Source organism: Trachemys scripta, chromosome 1 (genome assembly GCF_013100865.1).
Source record: "Trachemys scripta elegans isolate TJP31775 chromosome 1, CAS_Tse_1.0, whole genome shotgun sequence".
Taxonomy (NCBI): Eukaryota; Metazoa; Chordata; order Testudines; family Emydidae; genus Trachemys; species Trachemys scripta.
The window spans coordinates 108,657,091-108,680,944 of record NC_048298.1 but is presented as its reverse complement, the minus strand read 5'-3'; the positions used below and the strand labels follow the sequence as shown (position 1 = coordinate 108,680,944).

Here is a 23,854-nt window from a genome sequence, read left to right as displayed (position 1 = left end):
AGTGTGTGATCTTTGTTCTTAACTAGCAATGTTCTTAAACACAGAGCTTTATGATTGATACCTATGCAAAGAGATTTTTCTTCAAAGCAATATTTAATGGCTCTGCCACAGAAAGGTCATAGGCTATTTGAGGATAAGCTAGATCAATCTTTAAAGGACTTAGCTGCTCAGAAAGCAGATCAACCATATTGCAAGACAGATAAGTTGTTAGAAGCCTATAAGTCTAAAGTGCATCCCTTCTTCAGAAGGCATTCTCTTAAGTCTAGATATAGTCCTTGCTTTTAATGCTCTTCTCCTTTACTGACATGGATTCATCTGACCATCCTAGAACTACACATTCAAAGTGAAGTCACAGATTTCTTCGGGCAGCAGATGATCTAACTTTTGAAGGCAGGGAGATAATTGATACAATAAAGTGTAGCAGATAATGGGTACTATAAAGAATTAATGTAGGCTGCTTTCTAGAATGCTCATTCCCTATCTCCTTGTCTACCTGAAAATAATGAACAATATCAGAATAGTTTCTCCTTATTAGACCTTCCAGCTGCATGCACTGGTGTGGTGGGAAAAAATGGGAGTTAAGATAGACTGAGGATGTAGACATTGTCCTTGGTTATGTTCCCTTTTGCCACAGCAGCACCTGAATTACTCTTTGTATATAGGATTTTTCCATTTCCCATCCAGCCCTACTCTTTTTTCTATGGTGAGAACCATCAACATTTAAAGAAGAAGATTCCAATGGCAGAATGAGTGCAAGATGACAGCTGTGATGAAAAAGTCTTTAAAATTTAATGCTTTAGGTCAGTGGTTCTCAAACTATGGAGGCATGGGAGTGTGTCTAGGGAGGTGCGAGCTGTGGGCTTTTTTTGCGGGGGGAGGGAGGGAAGGAAGAGCTCTGGCTGTCAGTCCTGGGTGTTTGGAGCTCATGCAGAAGAGCTGTGCACATCTGGGAGGCAGGGAAAAGGGGACAGCCGGAGCCCTGCCACCTGGGCTCGGGCTCTCCTCCTGCACCCTCCTTCTATTCCTCACCAGAGGCAGCCCGGACTCAGATGCTCCTCCCACCCCCCTTCTGCTCCATCCCCCAATTCCCATCTGTCAGCCCCAGGATGCAGCAGCAATGCAGAAATAAGGGTGGCAGTGGGGCGCTAAATCTGCTGTGAAAAGTGATTTTGACAAATATCACTTTTTACATTGTCTCCCTTACTTCTGTGCTGCTGCTGGCATGGCGCTGCCTTCAGAGCGGGGCACCCAGCCAGCAGCTGCTGCTCTTCGCTCTGCCTTCAGAGCTGGGTGGTGGTTTATATGCTTGGGGGAGGTGGGAGGGGGAAGACATAAACAACTACAGACACAAAGAAAGGGGTGGGCAACCAAATAAATTTGAGAACCACTGGTTTAGGTTACACTTTCTGAATATTACCAGGAAAGCACCATCGTCTTTTGCCATCCCATGAACCTCTATGACCTTCTCTGGCCTATGTTACAATACTACAACTATGTCCATATCAGTCAGCCCCGAGAGAACAGTTATCACAGGAAGGCAAGTTTTTCTTTATTCCTTGGAGAACAGTAACACCCAGAGGCCTCCAAATACAAAGCAAGAAACAGTTCCAGCCCACAAAGTCACAGGAGCATCCTTGAGCTGCATCCTTCTAAATTACCCAGGTCTTTAGTTTTAGCAAACTGGTATTAGTCAAGAGTTTAGGATAATTCATTTAGGTTCGCTACCTCTAAACTGGGTTTCTGAGCATCATATCCATCAATCTAGAAGCCCTACTGAGTATGGCTAGGATTAGCATCACATTTTTTTAGTTAGTGTCTCATTCTCTTCTGAAATCTCATTAATGAGATTGTGCTCAATGTTAAGGAAGCCTGGGCTGAGTTGGGAATACAGTAGGCAGTATATACAGCCACTGTCAGGTGAATGCTTCCTCTTGTTTCAGGCTGCCACTGGAACCATTTCCAGCAACACTGATGGACACCAGAGAAAGCCCTGGCTGGTTCCCCTCAGATGGAAGAAAATGGTAGGTCAATAAGGGGTCTTTGCAGGAAGCAGAATAAAAAAGAAAATGGAGAAATTTGGAAAACTTCCTGCCCCTCCCCAACAAAATCAATTCAAGTTTAAATATTGTGTAACTGCAACCTGGGTTTACACTGCAATTTTCAAACAAACAGTAGGGAGCAAGCGGGGGAGAATAGGGGCAAACAGCATTGCCTCTCAGAATTTGCTGATAAGTAGGGTCTGCTGGGAAAGGAAGCAGCACACCTCACTATGACATAGTCCTGTATGAGCCAGTCTAAATAGATAAATATCAGAGAAACCCATCCAACCTTGAAGTGGAATCTGCCGCTCGCAATTGTTACTCTTTAACTGGGACCTAGGGGTCTTGGTCATGTTTATATATGTGTAATCTTTCCCCTGTTGCAGTTGCTGTCAGATTGTTTCCTCCAGCTACAGACTAAGTGTTGCTGAACATGAGAGCAGACAGAATAGCACAGTGAAGAGCTGCTGCTTTTGTCACTGGCAAGGGAATTAATTTCAGCCTGAATATCATCTTGCTGATTAACAGGCCTAATAGGAAAACTCAAGTTAAACTACATATAATGCTGATCTAACATTTCTGGAACCCTGTTCTTTTACACGACAATAGAAAGGGGGTAAAATATTTGTCCTCTTTTTAAAAGTCTCTATAAAGATCCACATCAAATGAAAATAATCAGATTCATAAGGCCCTTATTCATATTGAGCAGCAGTCCCTAGTCAGGTGACTGAATTCTACATGAGTATAGATTGCAGAATCAGACTTATCTTGGGAAACCAGTTAATCCCTGGGTGGATGTGACTAATTTCCTGTGGTATTTTTTTACTCCTTTGGGGGTGCGGAGGTGAGAGCACCAAAATAGCAGGGCGAAGAGTCTAGGCAGGAGGTAGGGCTGTTTTGGGACTAAGAATAGGTTCCAACTTGTCCCACCTCCTTGATGGGAACTCCTCCCCCCACTTCCACCTATCATTCTGGAAGCAGCAGGGATCAGGTAGCACAGCAGCAGCAGCAAAGGTGAGTGGTTAGGAGTTTTATAGCTTTTGGTTCCTCCATACAAGTAAACAAGTGGCCAGACGATCAATGGATTTGGGCAGCAAGCATAAGCTGCTTTCGCTGCTAAAACTGCCCTTTTTTGGTACTCAGTGTGGGAATGGAGGCAAGGATTTCTATTGGAAAGGGAAGGACAGGGGAGGGCCTGGATGCTGATGGGGCATGGAACTCACTCTGGAGATGAGGTTGGAGATAGGAAGGGAAGAGGCATTCAGGAGAAGAAGACCTAGCCTCATTGCCTTAAGGGTTAGTTCATCCCACGTTACACTTCCTTCATCTAACTACCATTCAAACAGCTTGTCATATTGCTTTCCAAATTTCTAACTCAACTAACTCAACCCAATTTAATGTATCATTTCTCCTACATTAAACCCTTCACCTCATCCCATGATTTTTCTGCTCTCAGTAGTGAGGTAGGGATACCTACTGGAGATTTGCCTACAAGTGTCGCAGAAATTGGTCCACTCTTGTACTTCTAATCCCTAGGGAAATTAGGAATTTAATTGCATGTGCAGGCCCATGATCTTTTCTGAGAAGAGGGTCAGGAAGCAGAAGCATGGCCACTCAGAAAAAGTATATAGAAGTTGAACAGTGTCCATGCTGTCCCCTTTCCTAAAGATGATAACTCATCTCAGCTTCAGCAGCATTGAACAACTCACTGTGAGGTATCCAAAAAGGGAGAGCTTGCTTCCTGGCTGCTTTTCTCTAGGGCTTCACAGTTCCTCTGGCTTCTCAGAGGTCATGTTTTAGGAGGCTATAAGGGAATGATGAAGCTCATTTCCTAGCTCACACACTCTTTTTAGAGGCTCCCATGTCTCCGAGATACGCTGATACCATATGGAAAACTTTGAAAAACATTCTGTTAGAGAAAATGTGGGTCATACAACACATTCTCTGTATTTCTTTTGTTTTGGGCTTTTTAAATAATTGGTAGGGCCATTTAAATCAAAGTAAGCTCCTCATTCCTGATAATGTTGCTCTCTGCCTGACCCTCACAGTGGTCAGGCCCAATAATGGACCAACGTGGAACATCTTTTAACATTTTATTTTCTGAAATATTTGTTGGACCTGAGCCCTGGAGTTCACCCATTGTTACAGGTAACAAGTTACAATTACATCCCATGAACTATTCTCCCCACATTCATGGAGCTGTCAAGAGTTAATTTATTTGATTGTCTTCTGTCAGGATTACATCAGGAGTCTGAGACCCAGCTGTACATTGTCCAATAATCTTGTGTTGCTTTCTGTTTTTTCCTCCACAAGTGTTAAAAAGTGGTTTGCTTTCCATGCCTTAGAAATGGGTAAAGTCCCAGAATGGGGTCTAAGGAGCTGGATGTACACAATACCAGAAAACCCATGCCAAGATTAAACATTGTGGGCCAGCTCCGCAGCTGGTATAAATCAGCGCTATTCCACTGAAGTCAACAGAACAACACCAGTTGTACCAGCGGAGGATTTGGCACTGAATTCAGTATATTCTCTGTATGTTTGGTAAAGGAAGAGAGCCTGCAGGTGGGGTGAGTTGGGGGGATGGGTGGTGGAGATGAGAGAGCCAGGATATGCAGTACAGTCAGTCAAACAAGCATCCATAAGAAGCCTATGCACTCCTCCTCTGTAATGTACCCAGTTGGAATTCCTGATATCCCAACATGAACTCTTTGTGTTCCCAGGTGTACAGTGTACTCAAAGACAATAGTACTCACCCTACTACCACAATTATAAAATCTAGTAAATTCCAGCCATTGCGGAGGTAAGCGTTGGGGTGAAAGAGAAGTCCATATGCTATTACTTTTAAAAATGCTTCCACTGTAAAAATTATGAGAAAGAGATATTCCACTCGTTCCTGGAGAGAAGACAAAAGAAAAAAGAAAGACAACAATTAGCTCAGTGCTGAAAAACAATGGGTAAGAATCTGTTTACCTTTTTTACATTTTATCTATGCAGCTTTCTAGTCACTGGCCCACCAGAGCCACTTGGGAATATCCAGTGTTAAACCCCATTACTTGCCAATGAGCTTTCCCTCTCCAAATTGTTATTTCTGTGGCTAGCTTGATGGGCTAGCAGCAGTGCAGTGTGGTTAGGATGCGAATTTCATGTTCCTTGACTTGTCAGGAACTGTAAACGCTGCAGAGACAGAATGCTCAGTGCCAGTGTCGGGAGGCATCACTCTCTAGAACATCTCTACCTCGATATAACGGTGTTCTCGGGAGCCAAAAAATCTTACCACGTTATAGGTGAAACCACGTTATATTGAACTTGCTTTGATTCACCAGCGTGCACAGCCCCGCCCCCCAGAGTGCTGCTTTACCGCATTATATCCGAATTCATGTTATATCGGGTCACGTTATATCGATGTAGCAGTGTATCTTGTTCTCGGGAGGATGTATTGAGAGGCACTGACAGGCTCCAGAGTGAGCTGTGTCCAACCCTCTTGGAGGGGGAAGGTGGCTGGATTTGAGGCTTTGTGGAAAGAAGAGGGAAGAAGAGTGGCCCTGCTGAGACACACACATCACCTAAAGAAAAACTGTCATTCTTTTCACTTGTCTTGTGAGATTGCTTCCTGCATTGTTGGGGGAAAAACTGGTGTAGGAACGTGATAAATGATTTACAGTTCATATGGATTCATTAGCACTCAGTGCATAGTCACCATCATTTTAGTGATTTCATCAGAATATTCACAGGTGCAACTTGTGAAATGCAATCCAGAGTTTGGTACACGCAAAGGAAGTCATCTGCAGTGACAATATAGTCTAATTCAGCAGGGAGGCTTTAGGAGTCCGAATATGGGTTTAACCTCTCTCTTAACTTTGGATTTCCTATTCCCAGGATGGAGGCAGAGCCGTAGCACTGCTAAAGTGACAGTGACCCCAGTCCTCCTCACTCACTTCCTAGCCAAGGCACTGAGAGCAGCCTTAGAAGATAATTAGCACTGTCCCAGGATCAGAGCAGTCATGTAGGTATCTACACTGAATCTGGGAGAGAGCCTGGGTCCACAGACATGCTAGCAAGGCTCATACTAGCCTACTAAAGACAGCTGTGTGACAGTGCCTTGATGTTGTTGCTGAGGCTGGAGCTCAGATTCTGAAGCCTCATCCTAGATTTCAGAGCCTAAGCTACAGTATCTACACAGCTACTTTTGGCATGCTAGTATGAGCCCTGCCAACACAGGTCTGTGGGCCCAGGCTGGGAGACTCGTTCTCAGATGCTGTGTCGACATGCCCCTGGACTCAAAGGGAAACGATAGGTGTAGTCCTCAGAGCTACCAAGATTATATCTACCAAGTCTCCCTCATTGGAGAGAGTCTTATTTTGGATTAATTTTAACTGAAGCCTCTCTCTTTGGTAAGGAAAGATGTTGCTGCGTGTGCTTCAAAGAAGAATGTACAAGCCTCATCCTCACAATCATTTGGAAATCTCATTCATTTAAATGATTACAGCTGGGACACATTGCAAAGTAGGCCCCTAACAATCCCATGAGCTGCTTGGTTGAGATGAAAGTCTGAGATGCAACGTTCAGCCTTGCAAAATTCTCTAGAAAATTTACTAACACAGGTACAAAAACGACTCCTTCAATCCACCATTATGCTAATAAAAATATCAAATTATTTTTTACTTGCCTACCAAAAAAGTTAGTTACCCTGGAGAGAAGGCAAAGCTGCATGGCTGCAGTGGATGACAGAAGGTGACCAGGCCCCTGAGTAGGTTAAACTACATATTTTGTTAAAGAGAGTCACATTTGAAAATTCAGGCTGTCTCTAGAACACCCTTTCTCAAATGCGGCCACCAGGGGGTTTCCCTGCGGCCATGTCAGTTTCCTGGAGGGCGGGGGGGGGGGAGCATCAGCCCCTCCCCTTCGTCCCTGTTGCTCCTGCATGTGCCGTCTCTCTGGAGACACAGGTGGGGCACAAAACACTTAAGGAGCAAGGTGAGGAGGCAAGGATGGGGTGAGAAGGTGAGTGGCGAGGTGAGCATTGGGCGAGGGGGCCTGTCAGGGGAGTGAGGAGGCGAGCGGCAAGCCAGCAGCAGGGTGAGGAGGCAGGCGGGGTGTATGTGTGGCTGCAAGCGGGGGAGTTAGGAGGTGTGTGTGAAGAGGCAAGCGGTGAGGTGCGCAGCAGGTGTGGGGGTGAGGAAGCGAGCAGTGAGGTGCGTGGGGGGGGTGAGGAGGCAAGAGGCGAGTGGCAGGGGGGCCCTGGTGGAGGGGTAAGGAGGCGAGCGGCTAGCCAGCAGCAGGGTGAGGCGGGCATGTGAGGGTCTGGCTGCAAGCAGGGGAGTGAGGAGGCGAGCGGGGGTGGGGTGAGGAGGCGAGAGGCGAGCGGCGGGGGAGTGGGGGCCCTGGCGGAGGAGTAAGAAGGTGAGTGGCAAGCCAGCAGCTGGGTGACGAGGCGGGTAGTGGGGTCTGGCTGTGAGCGGAGGAGTGAGGAGGTGAGTGGTGAGCCACTAGCAAGTGAGAGTTCTCGCAGAGGGCAGGGAGGTGTCTGTGGCAGGGGAGTGAGGAAGCGAGCGGTGGGTGGGGGAGTGAGGAGGGACACAGGAGGTGAGCGGGGGGTGAGGAGGTGAGCAGCGCGCACATGGGCGCCGGGTGGAGCCCCACTTTGGGGAGGATAGCCCCTGACTCCACCCCTTCTGCCCACACTGCCCCCGGCAGCTGGAGCCCCGAGACCCCCTGCGCTGGGAGCCACAAGCCCCACACCTGGAGAACCCCCAAGACCCCCCCCCCCCCCCGATCTGCCTGGAGGAGCTCCGGGCCGGCTGAAGCCCTGAGCCCCACCACCTGCCCGGAGGAGCCCCTGGCCAGCCACAGCCGTGCGTCCCCTCCCCAGACCCAAGCCACCCAGATATGTTTTTCATTATTATTTGGACTTCTATTATGTCAAAGCATTTTTAAATTTACTTCAGAATTGTTATACAGACAACTTTTACTAAAAAAGCAAAAGAAACAATAAAAAAGACAAGAACATGCGAAGCACCTTATTTGTGTTTCTATTCTGTTAGGTCCAGTAGAGATAACTGTGCATGATTTTTATTATTGAGTCTGCAAAAAAACCCCAAAAGCTTACATAAATAAATTACAATGATTTGGATGTATATATATGCATATTACTTTATTAACTTTAGGAAAAATAAATAATTTTAGAAAAAAGTGTCAGTGCGGTCACCAGCAAGAGTTAGTGGCCACAGTCTGAGGCCACTAAAAAATTAGTTGTGAGAACCCCTGCTCTAGAGAAAACACAAATAAACTAAACTAAACTTTTGGCTCAAGTAGATCCTGCAGTCTGACCAGTGAAATAATTCAGTGAGTCACTGCCTGATTTTGCATCTCTGTTTCAGAATATAATTGGCCAATTCTCCCTGCCTGCTACTCCGCTGAATGCATGCATCACTGCTTCTCTTTGGTGGATCACAGCATTAAAAGAAGTCATTACAACATCTGACCCAGACACACTCCTGAACCTCTAAGATTAACGTTCAACTCTAGATTGTTAACAGTAACACAGTGGCTAGCAAAGCACCTGATACTCTAGTGGATGACCAAGAACCACATTATCCAGTTCATCTGCACATTTACATTAACACACTATTGTACATGCCTCAGAAATCTGTTTTACAGTAGCATACAAGCCTTTGTGCTTAAAAAGGCTGTCATTTTCCATTAGATAATGCTATCTTAGCATTGCAGTATGCCCTGCACTTAATACAGGGGATAACTAGCGAAATTACACATATATTAGGTAAATGTTACTTAGCCTATGTCTACACTACGCACCTTTTAGTGACACAGCTGTGCCATTAAAAGGTGCACAGTGTAGCCGGTCTTTGTCGGTGGAATAAATACACCCCCAACAAGAGGCAGTAGCTTTGTCAGCAGGAGAGCTCTGTCCTTTTCATTGGTAAAACTTTTGTCGTTCAGGGGTGCAAAAAAAAAACCCCTCGAACAACAAAAGTTTTACCAACGAAAGTACAGTGTGGACAAAGCCTAAGTTACCCGATGCAATTGTAAATTACAGTGGTCACCATTAACCTTCACACACAGAGATATCCAAGACATTTCAGTTTACAGCTACAATACCAATACTGGTAACTGTTTACAAATGTTGACTTTTTATAAGGTGACCACTCTACCTCCAACCTCACATTACTTATTGTTACTCAAAGAAATTAGCATGCAAGAGTAAATAGCCAACTGCCTGGCCACTGGCTTGGCAACAGATAAGAGCTCTGAAATGGTAAAAGGCTTGCTGATTCCTGAAATAGTCTTATTTAATGTCCCTGGTCTTCCCCCAATTCCCTGGAGCTGAGTGGCTACTTGCTGTGCAAACAGTAGAAAAACAAACATTGACGATTAAGTTCCATGTGCACATTTGTAAAGTAAGTGTAAGCGGAGCTGTCAGAGGACCTCTAATAAAAATCAATGTGTGATGGGAAGTCTTTATGCAGCGCCTTTTGATTACCACGCGCCTTTGTGCTGCCACATGCCTTTATCAGCATGGCATGAGGCCAGGCTACATCCTGCTCAGCAGGCAGCTAGCCTGTGTTAACTCCGCGGTGAGGAGACAATGCCCTAGCTAAGAAAAAGTCTGTGGGAATACAAGAGGAACACAGAAATGGGCTCAGCTGGGGAACAATGTGATGGGAATTAGGCATGGCAGTGCTGCAATTGGGACTGAACTGGCCTTGCTAGGGATGAACAAACATCTTTAAAATGGAAAGGGAGAGACTTCTCTTACTGCATCCCATTCCATTAAGGGCCTCTCTCTATGCCTCACTGAAAGGGTTTCCATAGCCATAAGCAAGCCCTGCATAGATAGATCCGCCCTTTTGTTCCACCCCCATGGATCACCAGTAGGGTTTGAGACCACAGTCCTCAGATTGCTTTCTGAGGGGCTCCATGTGCAAATGGAGCCCAGCTATTTTGGTGGTGTTATTCCTTGTGATTGGGCCAACTAGTAGGTGGATCTGTGGATTGAGGTGGTGGTGTACTCAGAACAGTTTTTAGTGGCCTGGTGCCCATCTCACACAAACCAGCCCCAAAACTGATACCAGCTAACATGCTGATTGGCAGCCTTAGTTGAGAGGGCAAAGTTTCAATGTACACAGAGACTAAACTGCCCTTTCATTAGTAGAAGTCAAACTTGAAGCAGAGTGCCATGGCGACATGTGGCAACATGGAGCCCATCCCAATGCCCTCTGAATTCAGATTTTTTTTTTTTTTTTTTTTTTTACAACTCCGCTCCAGAGCCAAAATTTAAAGAATTAACAAATTTCATTTGGTCAGGGTTAAGGCCCTCAGATCTTTTTGCCTCCTAAAGATGCCTATGGAATTATAGACTCATGTTCTGTTATTGTAATATGGCTGTTTGCTGAACCATGTTGCTGAGTAATAATCTGCCAAGGTATTATATATGTCTGTTTGCGCGCACGCGCACACACACACTTCTTTACAATGTTCTAGTTAAAGCTGAAAGATCCATAAAAAACAAAACACTGTAAAATCCTCTGCAATGAACATAAGATACCAAACACTGCTGAGCAGAACAGAGACTTTATTACCCTCTCCATTTAAACTAATGATTTTAGGAACCAAAACCAAAGGAAAAAATATTGCCCAGTTTTAAATGTGCAGCTACTTTGAGACTATTTCAAGAGGCCACTTTTCATCCATAAGTTAGTTCTGCTTGGAACTGAGAAGGATTTTTGTTTTTAAAATCATTGATTTATGTTCACTTCTTTTCTAAACCATAAACCTCAGCAGCTCTGCACTAAAAAGGCAGTGTGGTTTATTGGTTAGAAGACATGCCTAGGATTCAGGATTGGAGGGGGGTCCAGTCCCGGCTCTGATGCTGACCTGCTTCATGAGTTTAGGGAAGGGGAGAATACCTATTGTACTTGACAATCATGGAGCTTAATTTGTCATGAAAGAGGTGCCGGGGCTCAAGGAATTTTTTTACTTCATAACTGATGCAGCAAGCCCAGAGGTGCTGGGGCTATGAACTGCCAAGCCTAGAGATAATGGGGCTCAGCCCTGGCAAGCCCCAGCACAAATTAAGCACTGGGCTTAATCAACTCATGGCGATAAAGTGCTTTGCCATAATTGGATGGATGAACCTTAGATAATTTTCAGGTTTAAGTGCCATTACTGGGTGAGCATCCAAAGTGACGCTTTATCTTTGCTCTAACAGAGCTCAATAGTATAATTTAGTGCCAGATTAACCCTGGGGTTCCAGGATCCAGAGGATGTAGAAGTGCAAGATACCCTGCATTTCCACTCTTTTGGGAAGCCCAGGACCAGTTGGCACCACCCTAAAAGATGTCAGCCCACAGAAAGTGATTCATTTCCTCTCCTGGGCAGTCTCTGTTGGCAGGGATCTTATGCAGCTCCAACCTGAGTTTAAATATGTCCTCTCCCAGTAGAGTTCCAGGATACTGTTGCTGCCCTGGGGTTGAATGCCCTTTCCAGCTCAATGACCCTCTGGGCTGAAAGGGGGTGCAAACTGGATTCTCTTGTCACCTTCAGAGTTAATCCAGTCCAGAATGATAAGACAAAACACAATGGCAGATTCAAAGCGAAGTTGGAGATACAATACAGTCAAGAAAAAAGACAAAAGATACCATATGTTTTCAGCTGTCATTGAGAAATGTATTCAGTGTCTATGAGGCTGGAATGCAGGCTGCATGTTGCAGATGGAGGGAATTGCAGAGCAGAAGGCTTTTGCTTGGCTAGTGGCAAGGCTGTGGCGCAACAGAGAAAAGGCCAGGCAAAATGTCGGGAGCGAGTGGGGAAGGGAATAAAGAGAGAAATGTTGACTTGAGCTGGTTGGAATAAATCTCCGGAGCACGTACCAATGTTCTGTGGCTGGTTATTACAGACACTGGACACAAGCATCAGCTAGAGTAGCTGACATTTTAGTCAAAGCTTCATTTCACCAGAATTTACATTACAGAGAAATAGATCACACATTTGCTTACTCTTAATAAAGACATAAGCTTTAACCTATTGTTAACACTAACATCTGTTTCCAAAGGATTTTGGAATTATTACATTAACACCAGAAACCTCTAATCCCATTTTTTCATTGCTGAAGATGTCTCTGTGTTGTCTATAATTCCTACTGATGTCCTGGGGTAATGGTGGGAGTTTGAAAACATCAAGTTCATGCAAGCAACTCTGAGTGAACAGGCATAGCGTTCTGGGGCTTTTTTCCATTGGGAGTTAAGTTAACCCAGCACTACTTTTGAGGAGCTGACCAGAACTGTGCTACTTTCCCATCTCTTTCTTCCAACATCCTCCTTCCCATCTCACACATGCCACACAGCATTATTAGTTTTTAATATTTCTATTGCAGTAGTTACTAAAGGCTTCAATCAGGACCAGGTCCTCACTGTGCTAGGTGCTGTACTGTCCCTGTCCCAAACAAACAGTTAACAATCTAAGAAATTTAAACATTACAAGTGTAACCCTTCTGCCAGGTGGAGTCAGCAGCACCTAGGGGTTACTCTTAAAAATACAAAACAGAACTGGCTCAAGTCCCCACCCAGTAATCTGGGAAAACCCTACCATCATCCCTAGAGGCAATACTCCCTGTCTTACAAGCACTGAATCTGTGTATAACAAAAAAGAACTTTTATTAAAAGGGAGAGGGAACCAAGCATTAATTTTTGACACCACCACAACCACATTCAAAAGCATGTGATCATAAGCAACCCGACCTCACAGTGCATTGGGCAGTGTCCTTTGCCTCAGTTTCCCATCTTGCAGTGGGAAAGTTCGATGAATGTCCCTTTAACACATCACTCCTCTCTCCCTCTGCTGCAATCCACACAGAGCTGGCTGTCTTTGGGTAGCAAAGACCCAGAATTCAGAGATGTGTTCACAAGATTCTCCTCCCACCCCTGAGGGCATCAAGTAATCCCTCTGCTGCTGCCACTGTTTGTCTGCTACCACTCTCTGCTGCCATCAGCCACCTCTGCTTGCTGCTCCTACAACATCACGTTCTGAGGTTCTGCCACTTAACTCAGCTCCTAGTGATTTCAGCAAGTAGTGGGGAATCTCACAGCCAGTGCAGTCTTTGTGTTGTCTTTCACTGTCCCCACACAAGGCCTAAGCCTTAGCTCCTAGACCTGCTCAGAAGCTACATCAGCTCTAGGAATCACCAACTAGAAACAAGGACTCTCTATTGAGTCTAATTAGCTCTTAGTTAAACACTGAAGAGGAGGTGTTCAAATAGTGTCTAGGACTCTTTGGGAAGAGCCCACACCACCAGATAGGGATAGGGACACCCACTCCCACCCACTCATCTTCACTAGGATTTGGCATTCCTACCCCCTGCTTAGCAAGCAAGATTTTATTTAGGTTGGGTGACCCCTTCAATCAGCGCATGCTAAGCATACTCGTACAATAAGGATAACATTTCATTACCACTGCATTTGAATACTAGAGTGATTTGTAACCCCAAACCAGCCAACATTCATCATTTTGGCAAAGCAGCTCCACCATGCTGTGCACCTAGGCAAAGTGGGCATGTCTATGCAAACAGGGTCTGCTCTTGTAGTCTTCCCCCAGCTCATCACTAGATGTCAGGGGAGATCTTGTTCAGATCCTGCTTACACTAGGCTTTCTCAACTTTTCCCTCTCTCTCCAATACTCCAGTCCTCAACTATGGCATTTCAAAAACTATTTCTCATACAAGGGTTCTAAGTTATAAACAGGAGGTCCTGCCCAGGGATGGCCTTTAAAAACCTGCCAGCTTAACCTTAGAGATCAGTTTTTGTCAGTATCTGCATTATTTCCTTGCACTTCCTTAAATGTACAATAGGAAATACCTTGCATGCTGCAAATGCTTTGTTATATAGGGCAGACAGTAATGTTTGAAGGACCACTGCTTTTATGGCACTAATTTATACACAGGTTCAGAAAGATGCCAGGCAGATACCATAGGCTCTGTGCACTAAGAGAAGCAGCCTTTTGCTGACCGGAAGGAAGGGAATATAAATTTAACATTGGAAAAGGAGGACAAGGAAACTGAGTGAAAGGATCTGTGTTTCTGGATTACAGATTATCATCAGATCTGAGATATGAATATCCGCTCTATGTGAATAGCTGGCCTAAAGCTGCAGTGAATAACTCTGACCTTTGATGCAACAGAACCAGATGTGTGCACTTACAGGATCAACTCAATAAAACATATGTTAAGACAGGTTTGTTAATGTTGGATTACTTCCAAAACATACTATGTTGCTAAAGAGACATTTTCAGTTAAGTATACATGAGTGTAGTAGACAAGTATGCGAGAGAATAAAACTATCAAAAAACCAAATAGGCTTTTTTTCTCATGCAGCATTATCACTGCAGAAAATGGTGAACCTTTTCTCTTTATTTAGCAGAGAGAGGGCTCGTAAAATGCTTGGCTGTTGAGAATTACTCCATTCACTTTTTTTTCTGGTTCTGAAACAGCACACACTGTACCTTCTTATACCTGTTCCCCAGTCAAGGTCTCAGAAACCCAGTGCTAGAACACTAGCTAATTTTATCCTGCATAACCTGACAGGGGCAAAATATACAAAGAGAAAGCAGTGGATGGACAGCATGCAACAAATCTTGAGTAATCGGGGCGCTAAGCAGGAGAGGTCAGAATTGTTTAGCAAAGGTTTTCAAAAGTGCTCAGCATTGGCCTAACTCCACTGAAATGGGTGTTTTATCACAGGCTTCACTGGGAACAGAAAGCTCAACACTGAGAGCTTTTGACATTCTCACTCTAAAGAATTAGGGCCTGATCCTGCAATTGACCATTCCATGGAAATACTATAATCAGTGGGTACTTAAAAAATGCTTAGAATCACAGATTAGTTTAGGTGCATCAGAGTAGATGGATGAACAAACAGATGTGTTCTACATGTAGAATTCCCTTTGCTTTCAACATGGCGATTTCATACATCAAGTGCTTGTGAGAGCCAACTTTTAGTTATTTAAAATGATTAATATCCTGCCCTTGGTCCACCTGTGTACCTCCCATGGCTATAGAAAGAAAGCAAGGTATCAGTCATTGCAGCCAGTCCTATAAGTGCTCTGCACTCAGAGCTCCCACTAAAGCCCTTGTGAGTTTCATAGAGCCCTGGCCCAGTCTGATCCCAAGCCTTTTCTCTAGGGTGCTTTCTGAAGAAGCAGCCTAAGGGTTGGGAGGAGTTATTTTTGGGTTCACTAGGGATTACATTTTGTGGCAGAATCTGATTGTAAATGCAAGGGCAATTTACAAGGTGCATAAAGGGCCCAATTCTTCATTCCTTTGCATCTTGTGTAATGATGTAGGTTGACTTTCAGCGGCATTTGTGCTCCTAATTCACTGAGGTAAATATGAAAATCCCACCTTTGAACCAAAGTGTAAGTCATTATCATTCTGAGATGGTAACATTTTTCACCCACTTTGCATTGGTGTAACAAGTACACAAGGTTTGGGGCAATGGAGAGACAGACCCAAGCAATTCAATTTGTTTTATAGATGATTGTGAATTGAAGTTTTGGAAGGGGTGCCCATGACATACTATTACTTGCATATTTTATAAATCTAAATAAGTTCATCAGTTTTTAAAGAGACGTTATTTGGGGCACAAGAGCAAACTATCCCAATGTGTAGGAAAGATAGGAAGTATGGTAAATGATCACCCAGGTTTAACTAGGAGATCTTCAATGACCTGAAACAAAAAAAGAGTCAGACAGAAAGTGGAAAGTAGGTCAAAGTGTGAAGGATGAAGATTAAAAAAAACCCCAACAACACAAGCATGTAGGGACAAAATTAGAAAGCCCAAGGCACAAAACGAGTTTGAACTAGCTAGGGACATTTTACAAATACATTAGAAGCAAAAGGAAGACCAAGGACAGGGTAGGCCCATTACTCAATGAGGAGGGAAAGACAATAACAGAGAATACAGCAATGGCTGAAGTGTTAAATGCCTTTTTAGTTTCAGTTTTCACCAAAAAGTTTAGCAGTGATCAGATAACTAAAATAGTGAACATCTGTGTAAGTGGGATGGGAACGTTAGTGTAAATGGGGTGAATGGGGGGGGAAGGGAAGGCTAACACAGAACAAAAAGAACAAGTTAAGAATTACTTAAATTAGATAGCTTCAAGCCAGCAAGGCCTGACGAAATACACCACAGAATATTTAAGGAACTGGCTGAAGAGATCTGAATCATTAGCAATTATCTTTGAAAACTCATGGAGGACAGGAGAGATCCCAGAGGACTGGAAAAGGGCAAACATAGGACCTATCTATAAAAAGGGAAATAAGGACAACCCAGGAAATTATAGACCAGTCAGTTTAACTTCAGTACCAGAAAGATAATGGAGCAAATAATCAATCAATTTGTAAGCACCTAGAAGATAAGAAGGTGATAAGTAACAGTCAACATGGATTTGTTGAGAACAAATCATGTCAAACCAACCTAATATCCTTCTTTGACAGGATAACAAGCCTTGTGGATGGGAGAAGCAGTACATGTCATGTATCTCAACATTAGTAAAGCTTTGATAGTGTCTCACATGACATTCTCATGAACAAATTAGGGAAATATAGCCTAGATGAACCTACTATAAGGTGGGTGCACAACTGGTTTGAAAACCATACTCAGAAAGTAGTTACCAATGGTCCACAATCAAGCTGGAAGGACATATCAAATGGGGTCCTGCAGGGACCTGTTCTGGGTCTGGTTCTATTCAATATCTTCATAAATGATTTGGATAATGGCATAGAAAGTACACTTATATAGTTTGAGAACAATACCATGTTGAGAGGGGTTGCAAGTGCTTTGGAGGACAGGATTAGAATTCAAAATGATCTTGACAAACTGGAGAAATTGTCTGAAATAAACAGGATGAAATTCAATCAGGACAAATGCAAAGTACTCCACTTAGGAAGGAACAATCAATTGCATAAATACAAAATGGGAAATGACTGCCTAGGAAGGAGCACTCCGGAAAGGGATCAGGGGGTCATAGTGCATCACAAACTAAATAGTTTTCAACACTGTTGCAAAAAAAACCCCAAAAACCAAAAAAACCAAGAAGCAATAATCATTCTGGGATGTTAGCTGGAGTGTTGTAAGCAAGCCATAAATAGTAATTTTTCCACTCGACTCAGCACTGATAAGGCATCAACTGGAGTACTGTGTCCAGTTCTGGGTACCATATTTCAGGAAAGATGTTGACAAATTGGAGATAGTCCAGAAGAGAGCAACAAAAATGATTAAAGGTCTAGAAAACATGACCTATAAGGAAAGATTGAAAAAAAACTCAGTTTGTTTAGTCTGGAGAAGAGAAGATTGAGGGGGGATATGATAGCAGCCTTCAAGTACGTAAAAGGTTGTTATGAAAAGAAGGGTGATAAATTGTTCTCCTTAACCACTGAAAACAGGACAAGAAGTAAAGGGCTTAAATTGCAGGAAGGGAGATTTAGGTTAGATATTAGGAAGTTTTTCCTAACTGTAAAGGTACTGTAACAAGTTACCTAGGGATATCATTGGAAGTTTTTAAGAAAGGTTAGGCAAACACCTGTCAGGGATGGTCTAGATCAGGGGTCGGCAACGATCGGCACGTGGCTCGTCAGGGTAAGCACCCTGGCGGGCCGGGCCAGTTTATTTACCTGCTGACGCGGCAGGTTCGGCCGATTGCGGCCCCCACTGGCCGCGGTTTGCCGTCCCGGGCCAATGGGGGTGGTGGGAAGCTGCGGCCAGCACATCCCTCGCCCGTGCCGCTTCCCGCCGCCCCCATTGGCCCGGGACGGCGAACCGCAGCCAGTAGGGGCCGCGATCGGCCGAACCTGCCGCATCAGCAGGTAAATAAAACTGGCCCGGCCCGCTAGGGTGCTTACCCTAGCGTGCCAAACGTTGCCGACCCCTGGTCTAGATAATACTTAGTCCTGCCTCAATGCAGGGGACTGGACTAGATGACCTCTGCAAATCCCTTCCAGTCCTACATTTCTATGATTTAACCATTAATAGACTCTAAAGAGCCATAGTTTTTCTTTTAAATCACCCATCAAAGGCCCTTCATGGTGGTGGCCTTGTTCTTCTAACCAAGGATGGCTAGACATACTCTATTACCCAACAATACTATTGCTGAGTCAACCAAAGTAGGTTGCTTGTTGCTCAGAAGTGACATCTGGAGCGCCTTCCCCCCCATTATTCTCCCCAGAAGTTCAGGACCTGAATTTAAATGCATTCTCATTTAGACAGCTAGATGGCTTACTCTTTCATCACTTCAGATGGTCGATTTTATCACTTGCTCTCTGATCATTGAGCTTAAAATCAAGATCTGGGGAAGTGTGGTACACTGGGTAGGGAAGAGAATGGAAAGTCAGGCCTCACCTTCTATTCCCAGCTCTGCCACTGACTTACTGTGTGATCATATCAGGGCATCTCGCAGATTGAGCCATTGCTATCCTTGTTTCCTAAAAGAACTCATGTCTCAATGTGTGCGCCAATGATGTTACTTCAATCACAGCTATGGTATAGTGCATTAATTATAGCATTCAACTTGGAGAATATAAAACTATTATGTTTCTATTCTATTTAGGTTCTTATTATAAGCTCATCACTGAGGTATCTGAGCATCTAGGTATTATTTCAATATAGCTGGGACAAGGAGGCTGTGTTTGGGTCCTGATTCAGATTAGCTATAGGCTAGTGATGTGGTTTGGGTTGGGGGACTAATCAGGTCTAGGAATTGAGTTTGGGGTCAAATTAGATAGTGCCTATATTGCATCAATTATTCTTCCCAGACTTCAGTTCCCAAACAGTGGAAGTCCTATAAGTTCAGAGGATCTTTCAAGATTTCTCCTATTTTGGACTAAAACTTGGCAATAATGGCCATTCTCTAGATTCTGGCTATATATGAGCTAATGGCAGAAAATAGGTCCCTTCTGGGGTTTTTTGGACAGGCTGGGATCTGGAGATTCAAATCCAAACCTCTAAAATACAAAGAAATTCAGATTCTACTTTCTAGTTTCAAGTTCATTATTTCATTAAACCAAAAGTAACGGCTATGCTATATTCTTATCACACTGATCTGACTTTCCCCTCTTCCCACATTGTTCAGGCTGGAAGTCCCCCGTGAAGAGGGCCGGCCTTAGGCCTCTAATCATTTAAATCCTCAACATAAGGATTAAGTTGTTCATTGGCCTCGTGCTGTTTTTGTGACAAGGGGAGATTTCAAGCGTGGAATTTTTTTGCAGGTTTCCCTTAGCTGGTTTCAGACACAGATGCAGTCCAGAAAATTCTCCCAAGGTTAGAACAGCCATTTGTGGTGCTATCCTCAATTGCCTAAGGCACCAACCAATGATTAAGGACAGAATACCAGAAGCATCCATTTAAATCAAAGTGGCTTCAGTATGACAGCTACATCTAATAGATCATCATGGAGCGTATCATGTCTCATTTGGCTCCCTAAATTACTCATATGAATTACACATTGGCTGCTCATCACACTCAGGTGTTTGGATTCATTCACAAGCTCAAATGAGATATAGGAATCCATATGCCATAAAACATTTCAGAGCTCCATTTTATTAACAACACTTTATTATTATTTAAACAATCCCATGCAGCCTAACCCTTTTGAACTTGAAAACATGTTGGTGTTAAATTGTCGAACATTTCCCTGTCCAGGAAGAACAATGAATACACTATGCATGGGAGGGAAATTTTTGAATAACCCATAATGGTAATGCCCCATAGAGGTTTCTAGCAGTGCTCCCAGGGCCAGCTCCAGGCACCAGCTTACCAAGCAGGTGCTTGGGGCGGCCACTTCGGAGAGGGGTGGCGTGTCCAGCTGTTCGGCGGCAATTCGGCAGACGGTCCCTCACTCTTGCTCGAAGCGAAGGACCTCCCACTGAATTGCCGCTGCAGATCACGATCGCGGCTTTTTTTGTTTGTTTTTGTTTGGCTGCTTGGGGCGGCCAAAACCCTGGAGCTGGCCCTGAGTGCTCCCTAGCTGCTACATCTTGCTATGGGTCAGGTATGGCCACCACTTTCACCATACAGACTAAACACAAAGAAGACCTTGCAGTCAGATAGCTGAAACAATAGTAGTTGCGCTCAAAAACACAGACACATGGAAAAACATGAGTGGAAGTTGAATCACCTGGCCCAAAGGGTTTCAAATGTAGGGCTAGGATTTGGATTGGTAGAACTGTTTTTGGTCTGTGTGTGTGAGAAAGAGAAAGATACGGCACAAAGCTGAAGCACCACAGGACAAGGAACAGGTAAGAAGACAAGGAGGCCCAGCCTGGAAGCAAGGTGTGGGGCCTTGAGAGAAACCTAGATAAGCAGAGTGCTGGCAGAAAGAGTTTGATGCTTTGAGCAAGGAAAGTGTTTCCTACTACTTGACTCCTACAGTGTTAAGAGAAACAAGACTTTGTGCATTCTTTTTAAATAATCAAAATTGCATCAAAGAAATGCCTATCATCAAGTTCTCCTCCAAATGGGAACCGCCTACAAGACCCAACATTTTTGGATAGCCACTTGGGTCAAAATGGCTAGCAGACACCCTAATATGTGCCCAGATTTCCCAAGGGCATGTTGGGTACTGAGGTCTTTTGAAAATCTGGCACTAGATCCCTTAGTGGTGAGAGGAGCTGATAGTTTTCAGACTTCTTGACTGAGACCTGACATGTGTCTGGTCTTTCACAACATCCCTTCTTAACAAGGTCACAATCCTGCAAGTTACTGAGGCTTGGTCCACACTGGGGCATGGGATCGATCTAGGAAACGCAACTTCAGCTATGAGAATAGCGTAGCTGAAATTGACGTTTCCTAGATCGAACTAAGTTTACTTACTGCGGGTCCACACGGCGCAGGCAAGCTCTCCCATCGACAGTGCTTCCTCCTCTCGGCGAGCAGGAGTTTCCGCAGTCGACGGAGGAGCGCTTCTGGGATCGATTAATCGCGTCCAGATAAGACGCGATAAATCGATCCCAGAAGATCGATCTCTACCCGCCGAATCAGGCGGGTAGTGTGGACCTAGCCTGAGTGATTCCAGAATGTTGCAGGCGGTCTGAAATGCCCTGTTGAAGTCAATGTGAGTTTTGCCACATTTTTCGTGGGAAAAGGATCACCATCTTATTGTGTTGACTAAAGGCCACATTCACTATCACATGTTGTTCCCTTTGTGACACTTAGGTGATGTAAAGTGTGTGCAAACCTCTAAATCCCCTGATGGGGATACTACAGAATGGGGGAGTTCCCAGCAAGAATGGAGCTAGCAGATCTACATACTATGCCTCTCTCCTAGCATCTCCTGGCACAGGGGATGTATTGGGAACAAGAAGGGGCAGGCAGGGGAAACGTACAGAGCTCAAAGCATTCTAGCAATCCCCAGTTAGTATTCGATGCCTAAGGAACAATAGCTAACTAGCACAGTTTAGAGCAGCCGTAAATTTGCTCTAAACTGCTCCAGGGTCAGAGCAGAGAATCAGGAAGATGTAACCGACTCCCTGACGAGAACATGGCCCTGAGGCAGTGCTGTGCTGGCCCGGCCCAGTGGGCATAGAACTTTCTCCTTCTGTAACCTAGTACAGCCCATCCCTCCCCACTTCTAAAATACATCTTCCAGAGGCATTTTAATCTGATAACTTGTGTATTTTATGATGCTTTAATTTATGTTTTTAATCTGCTATGATTCTTTTATAATTGTTTATGCAGAGCAGTGAATGCCTCAGCAGGGAGTGCTTTATAAATAAATGGAGATATAAATAATCTAACTTCTCCCTCCTGAAATTTCTAAGCAAACAAGGTGGCCTTAAGGTCCCATTCTTCCTGCTTTAAGGCTATGGGTCTTTTTCTTTCACTTGTTTTTTGTGTGCGTGTATGACCTTTCCTTTTCATGAGTAATATAAGGGCATATTTCACATTCTGTTCACACAGCTCCCAGCAGACAGGGAAAAACACAACTGGAGGGAAAGAAAAATGAAGAGCCCTTGCAGCTTCTTAATCTCCAACTATCTTTCCTTTTACAGCGCAAAGAATTTGGGGTTCTGTTTACTACTCTGTAGTAGTTTTATGTTATTTGTTTGCTACTTGAATGGACAGGGCACATAAAATGAGAGAGCCATAAGGATCTCTGACAACCAGCAAACAAACCTCATTATATTATAATAATGGAAAGCTAATTGGATGATTAAAAACAACTGTGACCGGCTTAGTAGCCCTGTGAATGGAGATGAGTCTCTAAGGCCTGGTCTACACTATGACTTTAATTCGGATTTATCAGCTTTAATCCGAATTAACCCTGCAACCGTCCACACAACGACGCTATTTATTTCGATGTAAAGGGCCCTTTAAATCGATTTCTGTACTCCACCCCGACGAGCGGAGTAGTGCCAAAATCGATTTTAGCAATTCAAATTAGGGTTAGTGTGGCCGCAATTCGATGGTATTGGCCTCCGGGAGCTATCCCACAGTGCAGTGCATCATTGTGACCGCTCTGGACAGCAATCTAAACTCGGATGCACTGGCCAGGTAGACAGGAAAAGCCCCGCGAACATTTGAATTCCATTTCCTGTTTGCCCAGCGTGGAGAGCACAGGTGACCACAGATAGCTCATCAGCACAGGTAACCATGCAGGCTGATAATCGAAAAAGAGCACCAGCATGGACTGTGAGGGAGATACTGGATCTGATCGCTGTATGGGGAGAGGATTCAGTGCTTGCAGAACTTCGTTCTAAAAGACGAAATGCAAAAACTTTTGAAAAAATCTCCAAGGGCATGATGGAGAGAGGCCACAATAGGGACTCAGATCAGTGCAGCGTGAAAGTCAAGGAGCTCAGACAAGCCTATCAAAAAACAAAGGAGGCAAACGGTCGCTCCGGGTCAGAGCCGCGGACATGCCGCTTCTACGCCGAGCTGCATGCAATTCTAGGGGGGGCTGCCACCACTACCCCACCTGTGTTCGTGGATTCTGGGTCGGGGATAGTCTCATCAGCGACGCCTGAGGATTCTGCCGATGGGGTAGAGGAGGAGGAGGAGGAGGAGGAGGATGAGCTTGCAGAGAGCACACAGCACTCCATTCTCCCCAACAGCCAGGATCTTTTTATCACCCTGACTGAAGTACCCTCCCAAGCCAGTACCCAAGACTCTGACCCCATGGAAGGGACCTCAGGTGAGTTTACCTTTTAAAATATAAAACTTGTTTTAAAAGCAAACGGTTTTTAATGATTACTTTGCCTGACTTTGCATTCGCGGTCAGTTCAGCTACTGGAAAAGTCTGTAGCTACTGGAAAAGTCTGTTAACGTGTATGGGGATGGAGCGGAAATCCTCCAGGGACATCTCCATGAAGCTCTCCTAGAGGTACTCCGAAAGCCTTGCCAGAAGGTTTCTGGGCAGTGCATCCTTATTGCCTCCTCCATGGTAAGACACTTGACCACGCCATGCTTGCAGCAAGTAATCTGGTATCATTGCCTGACAAAGCCTGGCAGCGTATGGTCCCAGTGTTTGCTGGCATTCAAGCAACATCCGTTCTTTATCTTGTTGTGTAATCCTCAGGAGAGTGATATCACTCCTGGTAACCTGGTTGAAATACGGGAACTTAATTAAGGGGACAGAGGTGGCAGTTCCTATTCGGCTGTTTGCCTGTGTCTGAAAAGAAATCCTTCCCTGAAGTTAGCCAAGCGCAGGGGGGGAATTGGCCCAGAGCTTTTCGCATTAGGCTAGCAGGGATCTTCCCTGTTACCAGCCACGCGGTGGGGGGAGGGGTACCGTGATCATCCCAGAGAATTCATGGC

At 44.6% G+C, this 23,854-nt stretch overlaps 1 protein-coding gene across 17 annotated transcripts in view; it reads right to left on the bottom strand.

Moving 5' to 3' along the window:
- Positions 1-23,854, bottom strand: part of CACNA1C (calcium voltage-gated channel subunit alpha1 C) — a 724,164-nt gene that overhangs the window by 268,258 nt on the left and 432,052 nt on the right. For all 17 annotated transcript variants that reach the window (XM_034781034.1, XM_034780951.1, XM_034780978.1 and 14 more), the window contains exon 4: positions 4,793-4,932. In XM_034781034.1, coding sequence (XP_034636925.1) covers positions 4,793-4,932 — 140 coding nt within the window. The remainder of the gene's footprint in view (positions 1-4,792; positions 4,933-23,854) is intronic.